We start from the raw sequence: 25,796 nt of genomic DNA, 5'->3' as shown, positions 1-25,796 counted from the left end.
GTATTTTAAAAGAACAGATCAATCTCTCCCCAACATTGTCAGGATTCCAAACAGCCGTGCTATCCCTTTATTCCTTTAAAAAATTACAAAAACCACAATTTTGTTTTAAAGCTTGGAGATTTCTTTTGAGCAAAACATGAACTCTGTTGCTGCAAAATACTCAGGGTAAACATTACAAAACTTTCTTGTGTTAGAAACCACATGTCAAAATTAAAACGCTTGCTTTCTTGAAACCAGAGGTTTGGTATTCAGTAAGAATGCTTTCAAATAACATGGGGCATTTTATCCACAATAACCTAATTACTGAAATTATGTAACATCATGGTTCATTATTTTCTGAATCTTTCAAAGCATGTGAATACATTTTCCAAATACCATATGAGACACTTGTAAATGCCTTCACAAAAACAAATAACTTTTCAGTCAACAAGATTCTGAATGTATGCTTGTATCAGAAAGCCTCTTACTCGAAGGATTCTGTTAAAATCTTCCTTATCGACCCGTAGAAAATGACAATTATCTTCACGAAGCACTATGGAGGCTGCTCTTGGAGCATTGTTCACCAGAGCCAACTTCCCAAAATCATCCCCTTCATGTAATGTACAGACCACTCCCTGCAATAATGGGTCAGATTAAAGTCACTTCAGCCAAACAATTTACAAACCTTCACTGTTACTGCTAAGAATTATATACTTCTTTCCTGAATTCCTTTTATATTTAATGAAAGGGTGCCTTAAATACCTAGTAAATCGTGATGCGAAAGTATGAGGTTCATTTACATTTTAATTGCTGCAGGGAATTAAAATGATTATAAATCTACTACAGTTAATTATATACAAGATGGGCATGAACAAGATTGTACACATCTTCTCAGTTTTAATAGATATAACAAAATTCAAAATATAACATCCCAGAAACAACTTGTATGACCTTGATGAGTGCTCACTTAATCTCGTTTCAATATTCCCAGAATCATAATTGTGTAGGTCTGTGATTCCTCACAACCACTATAAAAGTTGATGAATTGAAAGTTGTACCTTGCCATAGATGACAACATTCACTGTGCCCTTGAGGATAATATACCATGAAGTGCCCTCTTCTCCTTGATTAAACACTGTAAATATGAAAGCAACAATCATCCTATTTCAGCTGCACAAAACTGTCAAGGCAGTTCACTTTTAACATGCTATACTGAAAATGCTAACTGTACACAGTCTGATGGTGAATCAGTATATGTCAATGCTTAATCACTCACATATTTATCACCTCTATCTGATTCTACTAATTACATTTTGAAATGTATGCAATATTAATGTTGGTTTGATGTCATTTTTCAAACAGGTTTATAAAGGATTAGATGACAAAAGGTCATCCACCTGGAACGTTAACCCTGTTTCTCACTCCATAGATGCTTCTGTACTGAAATATTTCCAGCACTTTTTTGTTCTTTATTTACAATTAGCTGACCAGACCATACATTCACATCACATCTTGCGGATTGATATTCAACTGAACTCCTTGCAAAACTTTTTAAACTTGGCCTAAGAGGTCTTTTTTACTTTTCTTTCAGATACAGGTCTAACATTTACTCCCTTAAAACCGTTCAGACTAGTTCAATACTTACAAACTGTTCCTGCTTTGGCATGAGATTCAAATATCAAAACACCAGCAAGCTCTCGCTTCACCTAGAAATAAACCAAGTTTTAAAAAAATCACTGAAAGACTCAAACTGCAGTCAAGCGCTAGTTTTATTAAGCTGATTTTAAAAACATTGAATACTTCAATTTGAAAAACATCCATGAGTAAACTTTGTGTTGGCCTGAATTTTACGGCTGTTCATGTCGGCAGGATCTTCTGGTCCCACCGACAGTGCACCCCCTTCAGTGGGTTTCCCGGCAGCGGGGGGTGCAGTCAGTGGTGTCTTTCTGTATCTCTATCCAGTGGTGTTAAAGGGCTGCAAGTCTAGTAATCACATGAGCCTATGTGTTTTATGCTAACTGATTCTAAAGAGGGATTTATGTCTGTGGGGATATTGCTTAAATTGGAATTATAGAGATAGCTAGCAATTAAGAATTATACCTTATCATGTTTAAGTATTTCAATTGGTAGAAGTTATGGTAATTCTTTTTGTTATATTTTAACTGTATTCTTAAATAAAATTTATTTTAATAAAAGCTTTCTATTAGGCCAATAGAATCACAGAGCGAAACAACTTATGCTCGTACCAAAATAAAACAAAAATAGTTGGGATTTAGATTAACTTCGTAATATACCTTGGAGTTTCTGATCTGGTCCCTAACAGGAGCAGAAAAGGAAAAGGAGGGAAGAGAAGATGAGAAAGAAAGAGACAACCAGTTGACAAAGTATAGAACTGAAACCAATCGTTAAACTTTTATATTTAAAGAGGTACACATTCCAAGCATATACCTCCTAACACAACCTGTGAGCATCACTGGCTAGGCCAGCATTTATTGCCCTGGATAAGGTGGTGAGAATCTGCCTTCGTGAACCACTGCAGTCCATGTGGTGTAGGTACACCCACAGTACAGTTAGGGATAGAGTTCCAGGGTTTTGACTCAGTGATAATGAAGGAACGGCGCTATATTTCTAGGTCAGGATGGTGAGTGGCTTGGAGGGGAACTTCAAGGTAATAGTGTTTCCATATGTTTGCCACCCTTGGTTTTCAAGGTGGGTTTGGAAGGTGCTGTCTAAGAAGCATTGGCAAATTCCTGCAGTATATCTTGTAGATGGTACACACTGTGAACCAGTTGTGGATGGGATGCCAATCAAGTGGGCCACTTTGTCCTGGTTGGTGTCTGGCTTCTGGATTGTTGCTGGAACTGCACTCATCCAGGCAAATGGGGAGTATTCCATCACACTCCTGATTTGTGTCTTTAGATGGTGGACAGGTGGGGGAGTTAGGAGATTGCTACAGCTTTCCTAGTCACCTATTTGCTCTTGGAGGCACAGTGGGTGGGATTTTCTAGCTGTGCTCGCCCCAAAATCTGAAAATGCCACCCGAGATCAACGGACCTTTGTATGGTCTACGTCCCACCTACTATAATTTCTGTGACGGGCAGAATGGGAAAAGCCCCCCAGTATTTATATGACTGGTCAGTTCCGTTTCTGATCAAAGGTAACCCCCAGGAGGCTGATGGTGGAGTGCTCAGTGATAGTAATGCCTTTGAATGTCAAGGGGCAATGGTAAGATCCTCTCTCGCTGGAGGTGGTCATTACCTGGCACTTGTGTGGCATGAATGTTACTTGCCATTTGTCAGCCCAAACCTGAATATTGTCCAAGCCGTGCTGCATTTCCTTTCTCTCCAGCATTTGTTTCAAGTCAGCAAGGTTAATCAGTAACTTTTTCTCACTCATGTTTAAAGTGTACATGATCCCACAATGAATGAATATCTACTAACATTCGATGGGTAGATAAGCTTCAGTATCATCATGGAAATGGGTGGAGCTCATAAAATATCTATGGTTTCAACTTATGTGTGCGTGCTGGGAGAGTGAGTGTTGGACAGCAGGGGAAAGTTCCATACCAAAAAAGGTTCTCCTGTTAGCAGCTTCCAGAAGTGTTGCTCTGGGCTATGAGAATTCTGGGTGGGGGTGGGAGAGTGTCAGATTATTGGCTCCCTGTTGGAAAAATTGGTGCTCAGAGAGAAATGGGAACCATTTATAGCTTGGTATAGCTGGGAAGTTTGGAGCTTGGTGAAATTCAGGAGCAGCGCTAGCATGGTGAAGATAACCAGCTATTAAAGAGATGAAACTGCATCCAGTAGAGGTTAGAGTGCTCGGAAATCCAAGGGAACAGAGTTTCAGGAGGCGAGATTGAAGCCCTAGGAGATGGACAGTTGATGAGGCAGTCAGAGTTGCAGCAGTTTTGTGGGAATTCGGAGGTTTGATCTTCAAAAAGTAAAACATTTGAAGCCCGTTAGGAGAGAAACAGAGTTTCAATGGAATTGGTTGGCTCAAGTGTTTACTGACGTCTGGGGGGATTGCTGAGAAACCGGGATCTGTCTTGGTTGTATTTGCTATTTCTTGTACAGGATGTTGTGTTCGACGACAGTTTTCCTGTTAGTTCATATACTTCAGTTACCTTGAATGTTAGAGGACAGGGTGGATATTGAAAATGGTTTTATCTTTTTGACCTTGTACAGTAAAGTTTATTTTGTTTGTTCAAAACCCGTGGAATAGAGTCAGAGTTTTACTGCTTAAAAAGGGGCCCTTCAACCCTGTGTGTCTGTGCCGGTCATCAAACAAATATCTATTTTAATCCCATTTTCCAGCACTGAGCCTTGTACGCTATGGCATTTCAAATGGTCATGGAAACTTGCAGCTTTAATCTCTTGGCAAGTGTCTTGAATCTTAAACTTTGATCTCTCAGTGGATTTTATCAAAAACTTTGGGGTAAAGTCTAGGATCACAACAATATACAGAAATCAGAAGAATGGAGCTTACTGTGGTAGAAAGTTTAGACAAGGCATTAATATGTAACAACTCTTCATATATGATTTCTAAATCATCAGCTGTCCTCTGGCCTGGCCTGTGAATTAGACAAAAAGAATACAACTTAAAAAGTAAATTTATTCAAAAACACATTAGTTAGACCACATGGCAATGGAAACACTTTCCTACTGTTTTTGCCTCAAGAAACTGAAGACCATTTGAAGCATGACATGACTTTCATCACATCGCAATCTCAAAGCTCAATTTGGTTTAAATCATTAGTTATGCATACTTTTTTTATATAAACACAAACAGATCAATATGTACTTCACTCAGGTTTAGTACTACTTACAATATACATTTTGAATATTCCCTGCTTTACAAAATACTAAGGCACTGTTTGAATTTATGTAACTGCAAAAGGTGAAAAGCTGAAATGGATGTAACGTCTGATGAGTGGTGAACCTGGTAAAATTAGCGCTGTCGTCCACCCATTTATGAGGGTCTAACATGGATAATGTTGTAAAATAGTGGCTCCTGCAAAGCTTCCAAAGTAAACACATTTGATCTGCACAAGTACTACAACAAATGTAAGATTATTCTGATGGAGATAAATGACTAAACTCAAAGTGAAATAGGAAATGAGACAATCATTAGAGTTTTATGTTGATATATCATCCCCAAACAAAATAACACTAAGATTGCAATCAGACATCCACACATTAAGCAATAGATTTCCATTTTAAATTTTAACCTACCTATTATGTGTTGGCATAATTTATTTGATTTTACTCACGGTTTTCGTAAAATCATTCTCATATGGGCATCTGGCCCAATCTGAGAAAGGAAAAGCATGGTTTCCTGGAGCTCCTCCTCACACTCTTTCTTCTCTTCATCTGTGGGTGCAAGGACTTCTTCCTGTTCGTCATCAAGGAAACGATAGAACAGGTACTTGTCCTGGAAATTGTGCTCTTGGTCCACTAGGATAGCAATGATTTAAAAGAAATTAAAATCGGTCTTCTAGTCCATTATTTATTCTTAAAAAACTGAACACAAATTATTTGTTTTAAGCAACCAGATTTTCAGTAACATCACAAAGATCAGTAAGATAAATGTAGATGAGCAAAATCCTTCATCACATCTAATTCACCCTTCAACAGAAAATGACAAACTCCGCACAGTCACTAATGCTTTCTTGAAAGATTAGAGATTATTCTGTTGCTCCTGAAAATTGTTCCAGGTATAAATCACTATTCACACGAAGTGCTCCATACGAACCTTGAACATGCCTGTTACCTGTTTGTACCTAGCCCCTTGATTTGCAGTCATCGCTTAATAGCGCTCTAATTTCATATGTATTCTATTTAGTATTGTATGCATCTCCATAAGATCATAGAATCATGTCTGCACCAACTCTCCAATACTGCATCCTACCCAGACCCATCCCGCAACCCCACATATCCAACCCGCTAATCACCTAACATACACATCTTGGGACACTAAGGGGCAATTTAGCATGGCCAATCAATATAACCTGCACATCTTTGGACTGAGAGAGGAAACTGGAGCACCCGGAGGAAACCCACATAGGCACAGGGAGAATGTGTAAACTCCACACAGACAAACAGTCACCCAAGGCCAGAATTGAATCGGGTCCCTGGCACTATGAGGCAGCAGTGCTAATCACTGCGCCACCATGCTGCCCTCCTAATAAAAGTCCATAATCAACCAAGTGAAGCAACCAAATATATTTATTAACAGTACATCAATGACACAGTAATTAAAACAGATAATTGTGTTACCATGGTTCATGACTCCTTCCTCAAGAAGTACCTGCCACATTCCTACAGCCTGTGCACGGGAATGGACACAAGGTGTCTGTTGTATCATCCAGTCCACTAATTCTGTGCCAACACAGCACTGTCTAGATAAAAGAGGACATAATTTCAGATGTTATCCAAGATAAGACACTAATTCAAAAATGAAATCCTTACATTAAAATAGCCCTTAAAATTAAATGCTATAATTGACAAGCATGAGGACGCTTATCTGTAGCTTAGTTTCAGACAAACTCAAGTCTAAAACGTTGCCATGAGTGGAAACCACAAGCAACATAAACTTTTCATTTGCAATTATCCCACATTTAAGTTGGCAGATTTCCAGTTTTTTCCCTTTATCTTGGTGCTCTTGGCAGTATAAGTGGAGCTAGTTACAGAGTTAGATGGGCATGATGTGTGAGCAAATCCCGGTTGCCATTCTAATGCAATAGCAATTGTCACACAGATGAAGGTCAGGCAAAAGCTGCCACTGAGTGAGCCTCTGCCCCAAGTCACTCCAGTGCCTGATTATAGCCTGAGGTTTTCTACAGCTCCAACTATGGCCGGGTATAAATCTTTCTTTTGTCTAGCACACTGTGTCGGATGCTGGTGCAATGACAAAAATATGCAAATAAATTGAAACTTCTTTCCACATGGTTAAGTTAGCACAGTTAACCTGCATTTAGCAGCAAATAAAATAATTACCGCTGAGGCAAAACCCATTAATGAGATTCAGGTACTTTACTGCATGGTGCCAAATGAGAATGGTCATCTCAGCTACAAGCTATTCAACTCAGCAAAAGTATTGAAGTAAAAGCCTTTAAAACCAAGTCAAATTTAGCATTAGAAATGCTAGTACCGCATCAAAAATATGAAAATTGAGCTCTCAAAGAATAATATACAATTTGTTTTTCTTTAATGTGCATAGTTCTTCCATTTTCCCCCTCCTTCCAACTAATTTGGCTCCCAATTCACCTTTTGCAGTCAAGGAAACAAGCAGTAGGGTGTCACTTGCAAATTTCAGCAATGCCACCCTTCAAACAGGAGTCACATACAAGGTCTCCACTCATTTTTCTCACCTCCTGGGGAGCCCCAGTCAGATGCTCCCTGTGTCAATGTGACTGAAGGGAAAAAAGAGCATGGAATGGGAAGGAGAACTTGTATCATTCTACTCTTGTTGCTGTAGTACATCTGACATACATGTTGACAATAGATTTAAATTTATTGGCATTGCTTATTTCCAGCTTTCATCAGAAATGAATGAAAAAGATTTCATTTCCAAAATGATGAGCACCATACTCACTTGTAAGTTTTTAAGTGGTATTTCCGATCTCGGATCATATGAGGTGCTTGAGACAGTATCGCATTTCGTAAAATCTTCCCAGCTCGAGGGATTTTTTCAGATGGAACCTGGCAAGGAACAAAATAGAAAAGTCTCAAGAAACCAGTCACTCGAATATATTTGATTATTATATATTAAAATAAATCTTTTCTTCATAATCTGTTCCTGGGATTTGTACATTGCTGGCAAGGCTAACATTTATTTCTCCAAGGAGGTGATAATGAGCCACCTTCTTGAACTGTTGCAGTCCATGTGGTGTAGGCACACGCACATTGCTGTTGGGAACGCGTTCTAGTTTTGAACCAGTGACAGTGAAGGAACAGCGATATTGTTCGCACTCAAGATGGTGGGTAATTTGAGGGGGTACTTGCAGATGGTGATGCTCCCATACGTCTGCTGCCCTTCTACTCGTAGGTGATAGCGGTTGCAGGTTTGAAAGATGTTGTCGAGGGAATTGTGGCAAGTTGTTGCAATGCATTCTCTAGATAGAACACACTGCTGTCACTATGCACCAGTGGTGCAATGAACTGCCAATTAAGCAGGCTGCTTTGTTCTGAATGGTATTAAACTTAGTGTTGTGGGAGCAACTAAGTGTGGTTTATTATCGATCAGTGGATTAAACAGTGCTGTGATCGAGTGATCAAGAAATAGATCTGGGGGTAATCTTGGTAAACCCCGAGCCTCTCAGCATTGTGCTGAAATACTGCAGTAAGAGGAGAATGATGATCTTGGTTGTATCAGCAGAGAGCTGGGTTTTATTAAAATATATTTGGGGTGAACTTGATCTTGGGGATGATTGTGTAAATGGGGTGGGAGTGAATTGTCAGCCCGGGTTACAGTCTGTCCCATTCTCTTTCCTATTGTAGTCAGTGGATAGAAAATCTAGACATCTGTAAAACAGGCGACTGATTTATCATCAGTTGGTTTGTACAACTGTCGTGACCAAATTCACCCCCACCGGTGGTTGGTGAAACCTCAAGTGGGGGTCTGTGTACAGTTCGAGATCAGCCAATCGTAACAAGGGACACTCTGGTTCATGTGGGTGTCGATGATACAGATCCAGGTTCAGAGTTTCAGGAGGTTAGGTGAGGGAGAAGATAAAGCAGCCTGGTGTTATTTTCTATGTAAGAAGTTTAACAACACCAGGTTAAAGTCCAACAGGTTTATTTGGTAGCAAATGCCACTAGCTTTCGGAGCCCTGCTCCTTCATCAGGTGGATTGGAGAAATGCTCACAAACAGGGCATACAGAGACACAAACTTAATTTACAGAATAATGATTGGAATGCAGTCTTTACAGATAATCAAGTCTCAAAGGTACAGACAATGTGAGTGGAGAGAGCATTAAGCACAGGTTAAAGAGATGTGTATTATCTCCAGACAGGACAGCCAGTGAGATTCTGCAAGTCCAGGCAAGCTGTGGAGATTACAGACAGTGTGGCATGAACCCAAGATCCCGGTTGAGGCCGTCATCATGTGTGCGGAACTTGGCTATCAGTCTCTGCTCAGCGACTCTGCGCTGTCGTGTGTCGTGAAGGCCGCCTTGGAGAACGCTTACGCGAAGATTGGAGGCCGAATGCCCGTGACCGCTGAAGTGTTCCCCAACAGGAAGAGAACAGTCTTGCCTGGTGATTGTCAAGCGGTGTTCATTCATCCGTTGTCGGAGCGTCTACATGGTCTCCCCAATGTACCATGCCTCAGGACATCCTTTCCTGCAGCGTATCAGGTAGTCAACGTTGGCCGAGTTGCAAGAGTATGTACCGTGTACCTGGTAGATGGTGTTCTCACGTGAGATGATGGCATCCATGTCGATGATCCGGCACATCTTGCAGAGGTTGCTGTGGCAGGGTTGTGTGGTGTCGTGGTCACTGTACTCCTGAAGGCTGGGTAGTTTGCTGCGGACAATGGTCTGTTTGAGGTTGTGTGGTTGTTTGAAGGCAAGAAGTGGGGGTGTGGGGTTGGCCTTGGCGAGTTGTTCGTCTTCATCAATGACATGTTGAAGGCTCCGGAGGAGATGGCGTAGCTTCTCCGCTCCGGGGAAGTACTGGATGACGAAGGGTACTCTGTCCACTGTGTCCCGTGTTTGTCCTCTGAGGAGGTCGGTGCGGTTTTCCGCTGTGGCACGTCGGAACTGTCGATTGATGAGTCGAGCGCCATATCCTGTTCTTATGAGGGCATCTTTCAGCATCTGGAGGGGTCTGTTGCGATCCTCCTCATCCGAGCAGATCCTGGGTATACGGACGGCTTGTCCGTAGGGGATGGTTTCTTTAACGTGTTTAGGGTGGAAGCTGGAGAAGTGAAGCATCGTGGGCTTGCGGTATAGTGAGGTGCTGAGGTGACCGTCCTTAATGGAGATGCGTGTGTCCAAGAATGCAACCGTTTCCGGAGAGTAGTCCATGGTGAGTCTGACGGTGGGATGGAACTTGTTGATGTCATCATAGAGTTGTTTCAGTGATTGTTCACCATGAGTCCAAAGGAAGAAAATGTCATCGATGTATCTAGTGTATAGCATCGGTTGAAGGTCCTGTGCGGTGAAGAAGTCTTGTTCGAATCTGTGCAAGAAGATGTTGGCATATTGAGGTGCGAATTTGGTCCCCATGGCTGTTCCGTGTGTCTGGATGAAGAACTGGTTGTTGAAGGTGAAGACATTGTGGTCCAGGATGAAGCAGATGAGTTGTAAAATTGCATCTGGAAACTGGCAGTTGTCGGCACTGAGCACTGAGGCCGTTGCAGCAATGCCATCGTCATGGGGGATCCTGGTCTAGAGTGCAGAGACATCCATTGTGACGAGGAGTGCTCCTGGTTCAACTGCTCCATGTGTGCCGAGTTTCTGTAGGAAGTCCGTAGTGTCATGACAAAAGCTGGGGGTTCTTTGTACAATGGGTTTCAGGATGCCCTCGACATAGCCGGAGAGGTTCTTGCACAGGGTCCCATTGCCCGATACGATGGGATGGCCGGGTGTGTTTGCCTTGTGTATCTTCGGGAGACAGTAGAGATCTCCAATGCGGGGAGTACGTGGGATGAGAGCATGGAGGGTGCTCTGAAGGTCCGGATCAAAGGTCTTGATCAGAGTGTTGAGTTGACGGGTGTGTTCTTTGGTCGGATCTGCGGGTAACTGTCTGTAGTGTTCCTTGTTGTTCAGTTGTCAGTACACTTCTTTGTAGTAATCCGTTCTGTTCAGTATGACGATGGCCCCTCCTTTGACTGCTGGTTTGATGACAATGTTGTGGTTGGTCTTGAGAGCTCCAATGGCATTGCGTTGTGCTTGGGTGATGTTCGGGGCTGTCTTGTGGGTGCGGCTGATGAATTTGGTGTTGACACACCTCCCGATAGCTTGGGCATACATGTCAAGTCGAGGGCAGCGGCCTTCCGGAGGAGTCCAATTCAACTCTTTCCTCTTCGGATGCACTGCTGATCTCTCTGTTGGCTGTTCCGGTTCATTGGCTGTCTCATTGTGTTCGCTGTTGGCCTCTTGGGGTTTGTGGAAGAACTCCCACAGCCTCATTCGCCTGATGAATTCCTCTGTGTCTGCTGAGAGGCTAATGGGGTCTATTTTGGTGGTGGGGCAAAAATTGAGCCCTCGATTGAGAACTTCGATTTCATCTGGTTGAAGTGTGTAGTCCGACAAGGGTTAGTTATTTTCTATGGCAGAGATGAGCAGGGTGATGTTCACTTTGGGTGATATAAAACTGACATGAGCTATTCATCCAGCTGTGGCAGACGAGTAGCACTCTCAGCTCAGTCAAGACTTTGTTGGTTTAAGCCCTCCTCGAGACTTGAGCACAAAATCGAGGCCGACATCTAGTGCATTACTGAGGGAGTGCTGCACTGTTGGACTTTAATTTGGTGTTGTGAGACTTCTTACTGTGCACTGTTGGAGTGCATGGCCTTTTGGCTGAGATGTCCCTCGAAGTCATGGCCAATACTTATCCCTCAACCAACATCACTAAAATCAAATTACCTGGTCAGTGTATTGCTGTGCACAAATTAGCTGCCACATTTCCTATGTTGCAATACTGGAGTCACTTGCAAAGTACTTAACTTGCAGTAAAGTGTTCAAGGATATTGTGAGGAAATGAAAGGTGCTAAATGCAGGTTCTTCCTTTCTATCACAACCAATTTTAATTCACGACCATCAGTATTAGTTACAGGCGGCACGGTGGCACAGTGGTTAGCACTGCTCTCAGCTCCAGGGACCCGGGTTCAATTCCGGCCTCAGGTCACTGGCTATGTGGAGTTTGCACATTCTCCCCATGTCTGTGTGGGCTTTTCCGGTCTCCTCCCATAGTTCAAAGATGTGCGGGTTAGGTTGATTGGCTATGCTAAATAGCCCTTGTGTCAGGGAGATTAGCAGGGCAAATACGTGGGGTTATGGGGATAGTATGTTGTCAGTTCAGGCTCGATGAGCCAAATGGCCTCCTTAGAAAGAAAGAATCATAGAAACCCTACAGTACAGAAAGAGGCCATTCGGCCCATCGAGTCTGCACCGACCACAATCCCACCCAGGCCCTACCCCCATATCCCTACATATTTTACCCGCTAATCCCTCTAATCTACGCATCTCAGGACACTAAGGGCAATTTTTAGCATGGCCAATCAACCTTTCATCTTTGGACTGTGGGAGGAAACCGGAGCACCCGGAGGAAACCCACGCAGACACGAGGAGAATGTGCAAACTCCACACAGACAGTGACCCAAGCCGGGAATCGAACCCAGGTCCCTGGAGCTGTGAAGCAGCAGTGCTAACCACTGTGCTACCGTGCCACCTTCTGTACTATAGGAATTCTGTGATTCTATTAATAACACTCATCCAGGCAAGTGGAGTGTATTTTATTACATGCCTGACTTGTGTGTAGGTGGTGGACAGATTTTGGGGAGTCAGGTGGTGAGTTACTCATTGCCAAAATCCTAGTCTATGGACCTGCTCTTGCAGCCACAGTTTGTGTGTGGCTGGTCCAGGTCAGGTTCTTGATGCTGATGGGGAATTCAGTGATGATAATGCCATTCAAGGGCAAGAGGTGGCCAGATTATTGCTTGTTGGAGAAGGTCAATGCCTGGCACTTGTGTGCTGTGAATGTTACTTGCCATCCATTAGTCCAAGTCTGAACATTATTCAGTTCTTGCTGCACTCTTATATGGAAAAGTTTACGAATGGAACTGAACACTGTAATAATCACTGAACATTCCCATGTTGGAGGGAAGGTAATTGATGAAGCAGCTGAAGCTGTTTGGGTCAGGGTCCACTGTCCTGAGGAATTGCTGCTGTGATGTGTTGGGGCTGAGATGTTTTTCTCTGACAAACACATCCATCTTCATTTGTGCTAGATACGCCTCCAATCAGTGGAGATTTTTCTAAGATTCACTGATGTCACATTTGTTAAATGCTGCTTTGATGTCAAAGACGACTGTGATGCAACTAAACAGCAAGAAGTTCATGCAATGTGGCCAAACTCTTTATTTTCAGAGTGCTGCCTGAGGTGAGAAAACCAATGTGCAGTTCGCTGGCTGCACAGCCGGCTTTCTTGCCAGGAACGCTGAGATCAGTGTGGGCTGGAAAAAGCTGGCAATGCCGGGAATCCCAAGATCGGGGTGCCCTAATCGCAATTAAAAAACAGAAACCCACACACGTGATCCCTCTCTACGTTAACAGGACCCCCCCCCCCGCCCCACCCAGAGGAGCTCCTCATGGGGCCCCCGACACTGTCCCCTAGCACTTGGGGGTAATGCCAGGGCACGTCTCTCCCCCCTCTCCCTCGGGTATTATAGTTACTTGTGCACCCCTGGCGGGTTCCCGTAGCCTTGTTCCCATTTTTAATAACCTGTTGCAAACTTCGCTAATGTGATGTCGCAATGTGGGGGATGATACGGCGGGGAAGCCCTTAAATGACATTGAGATTCCTGGTTATGCCACCAGCGAGGGGCAAGGAAAATCTGGAAGAGACTTTGCCAGCGAGGTTTTCATTTTCTGATTGTTACGGGATTTTACGCACACGTCGACATTCTTGCACATGGCAAACGCAGGCGCAAAATCCCAGCCTGTGTCGTAAGCCTTAGGTTGGATTTATTATCGTATTGGGATAGTGTGAAAAGTACTGTTTTTTGCACACTATGCAGACAAAACATACCGTTCATAAAGTACATCGGGGAGAAGGAAAGGATTCAGTTTTTAAATTGCATCTTAAAGCAAGTGGTAAATATGCTGTTTCTAAAGCAATGAGGTAGAATTTTTTTATTTTAAAAAATTTTAAGAAACAAATTAAATAATCAAAATTAAAATGTAAAAACTATGAGGGAATTTAATATTTTCTGTTTTAACATTAGAAATGTTGCTGACAGTGGGGCTGCTCTTCAGTTGGTTCTCGATGAGCCAAATTGGGATCCCATTTCAGCACGTTAAATATTTGACTGCTCTTAGTGATTATTGGGATTCTATTTTACTTTGAGAAAGTTATATTCAGATAAATTATTAGTCTACATAATTTCATACAATCTTCATCGTAAAGCAGTTCAGTTGTAAATTCCCATTACCTGGGTAATGGTTTTAACAGGATGTAGAGAGAGTCGATTTTCAATGACTGTTGTCTGAAAGATAAACATGGGAAAACTTAAAAGAAGAAAATATCAACACAATTAAGTAAAAAAACAACTCATGAAAGTAAAAAGGATAATGCATAAAAATTAATGATGGAATGCAATATATCTAGAAAAACAGTGTAGGAGAGAAAAACAGTTACCGTTGAATTGAATGCGACTTCTTCAGAACTGCTGTATTTCCAGCACTTCTGTTTCTACTTCAGATTCCCACAATACACAGTATTTTATTTTTATGGAAACAATGGGAGGGATTTTATGGCTTCGCTCATTCCGAAACCATAAAATCACACCCAAGGTCAAACGACCTTTCCACGGTCTGTCCCTCGCCCATTCCTATTTCCATGGCGGACGGGATGGCAAAATTCCGGCCAATGTTTTTGTTTTGTAATATCCCAATGAAATAGGAGTTGCTCTTTTTTTGGGTGGGAAGAAGATGGCTCATTATATGCAGACTTATAGCAGATGAAGTGAGAATATTCTAAATGCTTTAGAGCATATATCAGGCATTCAAGAACATTGGCTTTAAATAAGTAAATCAATCTGACTGAGGAATCTCAAAAATAGCATCCCTTTTCCAAAATTTAATTTATGGAATTAAGTATTCAAATGAAGTGATTCATCTCAAGGTTCTGGTAATTTAAACATGGATATAGCGTTCTCACATAGATGTTGAGGTTTTGGATGATTGGTCTTTCAGAGCTGTACATTAATATCACCCATTCAACACTACAAGAGGAGATGTCTCGTGGTTCTGTAGTTATTATTCCTGCCTGAGCCAGTAGCTCTGGCTTCAAGTTCCATTCCAGGCCTTGTGAGCTACAGAAGGAGCATTCAGGCTGATAATCAGCTTGCTAATCCTTCCAACACTTATATGGAGGGGGAAAAAAGAGACAACACAAAACAAACACTATAAAAGGACATCATCAATAACTGAGTACCTAAAACGTGACTTTGGAAAGGAACAGGCAGTTACAGTTGACCTTGCAAGTAACCAAAAGGTCCTATTTCTCACGACTACAGGGGTAGCAAACATTCTGTGCAGTGACAGTGTACATAGGGTTTCAACGTAGTGAGTTTGGGCAAGAGAACATGAAAGCAATATGTCCAGAGAATCTATTTCAAGCATAGAATAATTCCACATTTTACGTACTCATACATTTTGCTTTTATTCTGCCTAGTGATAAAACCAGGGTGAAAAGAAACCTGAACAAGTAACATACATGTTGCATAATGCTGAATTTTCTCCCTTTGGAACAAAACATTTTGGATTGAATATTACAAGTTTTCTCAAATGGTCTATTGTAATTCCTATCTGTCTGAGGAAACAAACTTCAAAATCACATTAGATTAAAAATAGACAAATCTAACTTAACAACAATCATTTGAATAGATCTTATGTAGCAAGATATTGAAGGTGGACTCTGGGTTCTGCCATTTTAAACTGAAGCCCTGATTTTAACCTGACCCATCCAGTATGAATGGGGCAGATTGAGAGTAAACTCCCCATTTACATCCTGCCTGATTTTATGCTTCATTGAAGTTGTTGCTTTAAAATGGCCAGATGGTGTGAATTCAGAGGAGCATAGTTCAAGCACTGTAGCAGCATAACTGGATCAGGAGTTTATTTTCAGGACTGTAAATGAGACAGTACATTCCAAATGCACAGACCCTCATCAACACTCTCACTTGCAGTAGGTGGGTGTTATGGTAGTCCAAGCCAATAATGCATTTTTAAAATTCTTTCATGGGATGCGAGGATTGCTGGTTTGGCTGACATTTATCACCCATCATTAATTGCCCTCGAGAAGGTGGTGGTGAGCTGCCTCTTGAACCATTGCAGTCCATGGTAGTACAGCAGTTTAGGGAGGGAGCTCCAGGATTTTGACCCAGTGACAGTGAAAGAATGGTAGGTTGGTGTGAGGCTTGGAGGGGAACTTGCAGGTGATGGTGTTCCCCTGCAGTTGCTGCCCTTGTCCTTCTCAGTTGTAGAGGTTGTGGATTTGGAAGGAGCTGTGTCAACCACCATCATGAGATTGATCTCAAACAACAAAATTCAAGAATAGATTTGAGCAATTTTGAGATAGATTGATAATTGATGCCGCTGATAACTGAGGAAGCACTGCAGTTATGCTCATTATGAATGAGAGCTCTCTCAAAGCAGTCAAATTTGATGGGTTGTGCTTAAAAAATTGAAAGGCTTTTGCCTTTGTTGTCTTTAGGGTGGTGAAATAGGAGAAATATCCAGAGTATGCACAAAGTATTATCTAAGGAAGGATACAATTGTCTTAGAGGGAGTGAAAACTGACTAGACGGATTGCTGAGATGAGTGGTTTGTTCCAGGTGAAGAGACTAAGTAGACTGGCTTATATTTTAAAAAACGGTGACATGAGGAAAATTATTTCATGGAGTGTTTAGGATTGGAATGCACTGATCGAGGTAGATTCAATCCTGGCTTTCAAAAGAGAATTGGATCATCATATTAAGAAGAAAATTTTGCACAACTACAGGGAAAAGTCAGGCCAAATGTTCTCCTTCTGTAACCATTCTATCATTTTACATCTTTGGAAGAATGAGAGGTGATTGCAATGAAACAAATAAATTTTTTTTAGAGACTTGTGCAGGCTGTTTGTTCTTCTAGAACTAAAGCCAGAATAAGGGATTGGATCACTCAGGACTGAGAGGAGGAGAAATTTCTTCACTCAAAGGGTCGTGAATCTTTGGAATTCTCTATCCCAGAGGCTGTGGCTCAGTCATCAAGTACATTTAAAAGTGACAGGTTGATTTTTGGTACTGAGGGAATTGGTATGGGGCAGTGGGAGATGGTAGTTGTGATGGCGGATCAGCCATGACCTTACTGAATGGTGGAGCAGGTTCCTATTTCTTATGTTACATCATAGTTTGTTTGAAATAAATGGTCAATGGGTATTTTTCAAGCTGGGGAAAAGTTTGTAGCGGTGTTCCCAACGGTTGATACTGGGATCCTTGCTTTACCTGATATGTATTAAAGATCAGGATCTTGGTGTGCAGGGAACAATTACAAAGTTTGTGGTTGATACAAAATTTGGAAGTATTGTAAACTGCGAAGAGGACAATGCAGGACTTCAAAAGGACACAGACAAGGTGGTGGAGTGGGCAGATAGGAGGCAGATGAAGTTCAATGCGGAGAAGTGCAAGGTCATGCATTTTGGTAGGAAGAACATGGAGAGACTATAAAATGGGTAAAATTATTAAAGGGTGCAGGAACAGAGGGATCTGGGTGTATATGTGCATAGATCATTGCACGTAGCAGGACTGGTGGAGAGAACAGTTAATAAAGCATATGGTATTCTGGGCTTTATTAATTGGGGCATAGAGTGCAAGCATAAAGTTCAAGAGTAAGGTGGGTATGCTGAACTTGTACTAAACACCAGTTAGACCTTGGCTGAAATATTGTGTACAGTTCTGGATGCCACACTATAGGAACAGTAAGAAGTTTCACAACACCAGGTTAAAGTCCAACAGTTTTATTTGGTAGCACGAGCTTTTGGAGCACTGCTCCTTCATCACGAAGGAGTAGCACCTATCCCAGTCCATCGCCGGCATCACCACATCACACTATAGGAAGGATATGAATGCATTGGAGAGAGTTTAGAAGAGGTTTACAAGAATGATTCCAGGGATGACAAACTTCAGTTTTGAAGATAGTTTGGAGAAGTTCTCCATGGAGAGAAGGAGGATAAGAGATTTGATAGAGCTGTTCAAAATCATGAGGGTACTGGAATGAGTAGATAAGGAGAAACTGTTCCTGCTTGTAAAAGGATGAAGAATGAGGGGGCACAGATTTAAAGTGATTTGCAAAAGAAGCAACTGTGATGTGAGAAAATACTTTTTCGCACAGTGAGTGGTTCGGGTCTGGAATGCTGCCTGGAAGTGTGGTGGAAGCAGGTTCAATTGAGGCATTCAAGAGGGCATGAGATGATTATTTCAATAGAAACGATGTGCAGGCGTACGTGGAAACAGCACCAAGTCATGATGCTCGTTTGGAGAGCTGGTGCAGACAGGATGGGCTAAATGCCCTCTTTCTGCACCAGAACAATTCTGTGATACCCTACTCCCTACACATGTTAATATTGGAGAAATAATAAAATTGGGTGATTCAGACAATGAAGATTTCCAGCTGATTTATAATGTTGTCTTCTTGGCTTCATTGTCATCTTCAGTCAGGTCTTGAAATTGGACTTGGCTAAATGTAGCCTCTGAGATCTTTAGTTAAATGGTATTGAACAACAATGACAGCAGCTCATGACAATTGCATATAAAGTAGGACCCTGCAGTGGGTGACCATTCAATGCCTGTTTTAAGTGATTAAGATGGTTGGGGGGGTGGTCAGGAATGTGATTCAACCCTGCCATCTCCCCTCTTATTCCACGCATTTCAAAAGTGATGTGTTGGAGGGCATCTTAAACTGATAGCCTCAGTGTATTTGTTTTTCCTCAATACGGTATTGACCTTCCAAGGAAAGTGGGAATCTTACCACTGAGCCAAGGCTGACAATTGGAGCAGGAGCATCTCAGAAAAATCTGAAGAGATACCGCAGACAATATGGAGCTTGGAAAGAACGTTGACAGCTGGTCTCAAAAAGTAGAAGCACTGACTAATGGTTTCAACAGGAAAAAGACTTCTTTTTAAGCAGTACTGTTTACAATCTGAATAATACACAGAATGGGTGCATGGAGAATGTCATTTCGGGTGTCATCTGATACCATTGATGATTTTAAGGGAACTTAACATAAGACCTCCAACTCTTGCATTATTAAATCACATGAATTAATAATAATCAACATTTTCTCAAATTCCATGTCAAGCCCTAGTCTATTTTCCCTGCAGTAGTACTAGTTTACTTCTTGTAAAGAGTATGTTATGATCCCAGACCAGATCACAGACTGCTATCCCATTCCAAATTTTGTTACAATCCAGTTAGGGACCAGAAACATTTTGTTGTAAAGTAGGCAGAAGTTGAAACCCCTACTAAAGGAGAATAAAGCCATAAAATTCCACAAAGTCAGCAAAGCAAATAGTCAATAGTAACCATCTTATACCCGAACATGTAGAATTAACATGAATTGCCAAGCAAACTGTGGTCAGCAGGTTAAATGGCAGATGCTAACAAGACTGATCCCACTAATTTCTCAGTACCTCACCCAGACACCAGCGATTGCCAAATCACAAAATCCTATAAAGCACGGTTATTTTGCATGAGGAATTTTAATTATTCTCTTGAGGATATACGGATTCCCCTCAATAACCACTCCAACTCAGACTGCCCCAAGAACTGATCACGTCAGCAACATCCCAGTTGCTGACACTGCAGCTCACTGGGTTCACAAAATTGTAACCAAGCGTCAAATCACGGGCACAACACCAGCTTCTTAGCTGCTCTGAGAAGAGCATCACTACTCCTGAGCTTTCCTTTGCCCCAGGTGGCGTTATTGAGCTGGTACTGCCCCTGGGTGTCTCAGCTGCATGAAGTAAATACTGTACCTGGGCTTCACCAAGGCCCAGACTCATAGCAGCATGGAACTAAAATTACCAGGACTTGAGCTCCAGCTGCCTTAACCAACGGGAGCATTTAGCGGTATGGAGCAACCCATCCCTACCTGCTCCTGACTCTAATGTGGGCTAATCTTTCACGCTGTACCCAGTCTCTTGGTTGCAAGTTTCCATGGTACCTTTTGCACACATTGTTAGAATGTGTTGTTAGAATGGCCAAACCCGTCACTCACGCTCCTGCTGCTTCCACAACTGTCAGATGAAAACTGGAAACTGTGTGCGGCGCGCGTGGCCCGTCTCCCCACCACACTCCACATTGGAGTCCAGAGCATGCCAGGAGCTGCAATACTCAGCCCTCAAAACACGCTGAGCCCAAACATACAGATTTCCTCCCTAACAGCACTGTGGGTGTACCTACACTATTGGGACGGTAGCGGTTCAAGGCGTCATCTCACCACCATCTTCTCAAGGTCAGTTGTTCTCCAACTAATCAGACCCCTGGCCATTCCCAATCAGATCCTGGGAAGTTATTGCAGAATCAGCTTCCCGTCAAAAAGAATGGATAGCGTCGCTAAGTGGTCAAGTAGATTGCTTGTTAAACTGCGTACATACTGAAAGGGTTAATAATCACTAGTTTAAAAAAAAATCATATAAGCTGCTATGAGAAAAAAAACAGACATCTTTCTAATAGTCTTCACAGATAAACACCAAGGCCTTTAGTCTGAGAGAATTCATTAAATCAGACATCTGGAACTGAGTGAACCTGAGAAGGGAGTGATATCCACAGACATAAACTGGGACATCAATGATAACTTGTAACTATGATGAAATAGATCCGCTCACATGATTAAGTCTTCACACTGAATGTATATTATAATTATGCAGGTGTGTAATGATTGTGATTGGTTTTAATATCTGCATCTTATGCATGATGTATCCTTAAATCAATAACTGTGAGTGAATACAGATACCTCCAATACCTTGAACTTTGAAACTATAACTGCTTGTGTATTCCAGAATTCTTAGCTCTGGCTAGTTACCGGCACTAACCTGTGACTTTTCAGGGTCCTCGCCATCTCGCTTGCATTAAAACAGCTGTTTAAGAGAACTCAGTGACTTGGTCTGGTTACTTTAAGGGTAAAGTTTTAATCAATTTAAAGGCTGAACATCAAAGTCCGCAATGCATACCTTGTTTGCAAAATCATTAATCACAAATAATTAACTTAGTACTGAGTAGTTAATGACAGAATTCACTGCACATAAAATGAAAGTGCTTAACTAAAACCGATCTGTTGCTTACCAGTGGCGCCAATGCTAGCAAACCGAGAACGTGACAGCAAATCTTCCAGCAATTTAAAAAAATTAAATTGTCACTGCATTATAAAAAGCCATACTATCAGCAGGTTAGCAACACTGAAAAATTTGTCTAATTTCTGCAACTGATAATTATCTAGAGCCAATTAATGTTTCAATGTACAGTAGTTCCTCAGCCTGTCAGGAAAACAGACAAAGCAGCACAGGGCAAATTGCCTCCAGTACAGTAATGTTAGGGTGTAGATGTGGATTAAAATAATATTTTTAGAAATTACATATTGTAATGTTTTCTACTACAGTGGATATGTTGCTTACAATGTTCTCTCAGAATTATAGAATGGTCAGAGCACAGATAACGCCAATTTGGTCCGTAGCAACTGTGCTGTCTCAATGAAGGAGCAATTCAACTGGAGCCACTCCCCTCTCTGCACATGCTTCCGTTTCAGATAATAATCCAATTTTCCCTTTTGGATGCCTCGATTGAACCTGCCTCCAGGCAGTGCATCCCAGATGTTAACCATTCAAGTTGCAGTTGCTTCTTTTGTTGATTATCTTCAATCTGCACCCTTTAGTTCTCAAATCCACCAATAGGAACATCTTCTCCCTCTATCCAGATCTCTTGTGACTTACAATATCTCCCATCAAATCTCTCAATTCTTTTCTCCAATGAGAACAGCCCCAACTTCTCCACTCTACTTAGGTAACCAAAATATCTGAGTAGCTGTACACTTAGCCTATCAAATTGGGGAGAGTTTTCCATATTTTAAGAAAACGATGAAAGTGGCTGTGAAGTGCAGATACATTTATATAGCCCCTTTCACAACATAGTGTAAGTTTGTTTTCTTTCATATAATTCCCTGGACGGAGGGAAAAGAATAACATCATTTCCTATTTGTTTGATCAACCTAGCTTCTCTATCTCTCTACATCTAGGGGTCTCCAAACTACGGCCTGCGGGCCACATCCGGCCTGCAGCGGGCTAACATCTGGCCCGTAGCCAGTGGGGCGGGACAGGATTCTCGCTGCCAAAAACACTCCCGCGTCCGGAATCCCGCCACTGACTCAGGATCCAGACACGGTGACAGAAGCCACAGGCTGGACATTTGCTTCCACTCCATGCGGTGTCTGATGGACCCATGGGAATCCCCGCCCTCTTTACCGGCCTATTGTCCAATCAGAGCTGCCGTCCTGTGACTGACAGTTCATTAAACAAATCAGCAATTGAGACATCTGTTATCCAATTGCCGCTCTGCATTGACTGACAGCTGCTTTATCCAATCCGTAAGCTCCATCTGTCTGAAATGAGCGAGAACAATGACAATGATGGCGGCAATTCAGACCAATTCAGTTATGGAAGGAAAAAAGAAAAGTGGACAGTGAGTGCCGCCTGTTTAATGAAGAATGGGGTGTAAAGTACTTCTTTGTACAAGCAGGTGATAAAGCCTTGTGTGTCATATGCAATGAAACTGTTGCAGTTTTGAAGGAGTACAATGTACGTCGGCACTATGAGACCAAACATGAACCAAGTTATTCCCAATTCACAGGAACAGAGTGTTCGGAAACATTTGAATCAATGCAACGCAGGCTGCTTTCCCAACAAGCTTTTTTTACACAGAAGATAACTGAAAATGAAGCTTTAACCAGGGCCAGTTACAAATTAGCTTATGTGTTGGCTAAAAGAGGAAAGCCATTCACCGGTGGAGATCTCATCAAAGAGTGTATAACGGAAGCAGTGGAAGAGTTATGCCCAGAAAAAGCAAATCTGTTCAAAATCATCAGTTTTGCGCCAAATACTGTTGCTCGTAGAATTAAGGATATAGGAAGCAATATATTTCATCAAATTGCAGACAAAGCAAGAAATTTTTAGTTGTATTCTCTCACACTTGATGAATCGACTGATGTGTGTGACACATCACAACTCCTAGTATTCATCTGTGGCTTCGACAGTGAATTTAATGTGACACAAGAATTAGCATCAGTGCGTAGCATGCACAGCACAGTAACTGGAGAAGACATCTTCAAAGAATTGCAAAAAACTGTGTTAGAATATAACCTGGAGTGGAATAAACTGCAATGCGTGACTATTGATGGAGGAAAGAACATGTCTGGGGTGAAGAAAGGTTTGGTTGGACAAATCACAAAAGCTTGTGAGGTTGGTGGATTCTCAAAGCCCATGTTTCTGCATTGCATTATCCATCAACAAGCATTGTGCGGAAAATATGTGGATATGTCTTGCGTTCTGAAACCTGTTGTTGCAACAGTGAATTTCATTCGATCTCACGGGCTTAATCATCGCCAGTTCATTTATAAAACTAATTTTTTTTCTTTGGCCCCCGAAAATGTGTAAAATATACGATGTGGCCCTCGTACTGAAAAGTTTGGAGACCCCTGATCTCGAACATTTTCATTCATGTCTTTACAGTAATTAACCTAATTCAAACAGCCTTTGCAGTATCAAATCTTGCATGCTCCTAAGCTTAAAGTCTACTACAGACAACACTCAGATTATTGGCTAGAATTCTCCGACCTCACCTGCAGCTGGGATTTTCTGGTCCCGCTGAGCCCCAAATTCTCCATTCTTGCCGGCAGCTGCAGCAAGGCATGCAAGACCGGAGAATTCCGGCCTACATTTCCAGTGCAGACTATGCAAATACTTCATAAGTAAGCTAAATTCAACAATCCCATTTGAAGGGGATTCGAGTTGCCCTGTTCCTGACTTTTTGAGCTCAATTCTGAGACTGTGAAAGCACTTGTATATGTTTCATAATCAATTCACTGATAAAGCAAACAGTTTAAAAATAAAATAATCCACAATAAGCACTGGTACAGTCGTTACAGTTCCATGATTCTAGTGTTGGAGTTTCAATGTTATCCCCATAATTAGAGGAAATAGAGTCATTCGCTAATAATAGTTCTCCCAGAGAGTGACACATTAGTAATGTTACAAGCTAAAATTAATGCCATATCCTTGGTGTTACAGGATTAATTTAGACATAAAAGTGAATCACAAACATATACGTCTTTATTGGAGTTTAATGTGAATTTACACTCCACAAATTATCAGCTTTGCTGCATTTCACAATGAAAGAATGCCAGGATAAATCATTTGTTTCAAAAACACTACTGTTCTCAGGGGATCATCACTCTGCCTAAGGGGAAACAGCAATACTTATGTCGCAACTTTGCGATCATCTGTGCTGAGCCACGAAACAATTTCCATTTGGACATAACTGTTTGATGCAAGGAGCTTAGCTTCCAGGGCACGTCTGCAAAGCCAAGTTCAATGGCCTCAGTTGTCACGGTAAGGATGTTATTCTCTTATGTTCTGCACACAGTTCCAGCCACAGTACTGATTATATTCCTAATTACTTCCTACAAATACTGCATTACACCACACTTCTCATTTTCACACTCACCATTATTTCCCACACTACATACCTTAATGAATATAAACTATTTGACCAGGAGGTGAACATTCTCCAAACACCTCAAAGACATCATCAATTCATTCTCAAGGATGCACACAACTTGTATTTGTCACCAGAGAATACAAAGTTTGCCTGCACATAATCTCTTCCACATCCATACTAGTATTAATTGGCAGGGATAGACTTGTAGCTGTGACTAGTGATTATATGGTCAGACATTGTGTGGGTTTTTTTCATATCTTTATGTTATGTTGTGGCTGTTATGGCACCATCAAGAGATTTCAGTCTATGTTAGGAACAAGGAAGGGACTTATTAATGGGTGAAACTTGGTAGAGATTGCAGTTCTGGGCTGTCTGGAGCAGAGCTCTAGTCTTTACATGCTTACTTCATGACTGCTCAATGATTCTGCCTGAGAGAGGACACAATCCTCTGGTGTGATGCCTCACGCTCAGTTCCATTGGTCTGTGAGGTCAGGTGGCTCACTTCTGCTGTACTGAATTAAAGAGACAGACACCACATACACAACATCCCTCCCCATTTGGGACTTTTAGAAAATTGATTTACTCAACCCACATTCTAAATAAACATTATACACAAGTTAAACATTTGTAAATTGATGTAGTGGTTGTTCAATTGAGGAATCTTAAAACTTGCATTTAACTTAACACTTCTAGAAAGCTTCAACCATACACAGTTCCAAATATAGACTTGCATGGGATGTTTCCACAAGGACTGCTGCACTGAGTTCTGTCCTAGCCTGTGTGCGCGGACTAAAGACTATATACTTTACCCTGATGTGGAGATGCTGTTGATACGCCACATAACCCTGCCACAGTCACCTCTGCAGGACATGACAGATCATTGACACAGAGGAACACCACCCACCAGGTACACGATACGCACTCATGTGGCTTGGCCAACGTAGTCTACCTCATACACTACAGTCAAGGATGCCCTGGGGCATGGTACATCAGCAAGACCATGCAGACACTACGATGGCAGATGAATGGGCACCGCGCAATAATCGGCAGGCAGGAGTATTCCCTCCTAGTTGGAGAACACTTCAGTGGTCAAGGACATTCAGCCTCCGATCTTTGAGTAAGCATTCTCCAAGGCGGCCTTCGAGACACACGACAATGCAGAATTGCCGAGGAGAAACTGATAGCCAAGTTCCGCATTCATGAGGGCCTTAACCGTGCTCTCAGGTTCATGTCACACTACATGTAACCTCACCATATGGTTCTGTGGGGGGGGAAAATCTCCCTGACTGTCTTGTTGTGACAAAATGCATACCTTGATTACAGGTGATCTTTCTACCCGAA

General features: G+C 41.9%; 1 protein-coding gene across 2 annotated transcripts in view; it reads right to left on the bottom strand.

Annotated features, from left to right (window-relative positions):
- Positions 1–25,796, bottom strand: part of rapgef4a (Rap guanine nucleotide exchange factor 4a) — a 284,780-nt gene that overhangs the window by 95,042 nt on the left and 163,942 nt on the right. For both annotated transcript variants that reach the window (XM_078228399.1, XM_078228400.1), the window contains 8 exons: positions 14,138–14,191; positions 7,573–7,679; positions 6,255–6,376; positions 5,249–5,432; positions 4,465–4,549; positions 1,625–1,685; positions 1,038–1,114; positions 468–614 (listed from right to left, as the gene is read on the bottom strand). In XM_078228399.1, the coding sequence (XP_078084525.1) occupies positions 468–614; positions 1,038–1,114; positions 1,625–1,685; positions 4,465–4,549; positions 5,249–5,432; positions 6,255–6,376; positions 7,573–7,679; positions 14,138–14,191 (837 nt within the window). The remainder of the gene's footprint in view (positions 1–467; positions 615–1,037; positions 1,115–1,624; positions 1,686–4,464; positions 4,550–5,248; positions 5,433–6,254; positions 6,377–7,572; positions 7,680–14,137; positions 14,192–25,796) is intronic.

Source organism: Mustelus asterias, chromosome 14 (assembly GCF_964213995.1).
Source record: "Mustelus asterias chromosome 14, sMusAst1.hap1.1, whole genome shotgun sequence".
NCBI classification, from domain to species: Eukaryota; Metazoa; Chordata; class Chondrichthyes; order Carcharhiniformes; family Triakidae; genus Mustelus; species Mustelus asterias.
This window is presented reverse-complemented; position numbering and strand designations above follow the sequence as displayed.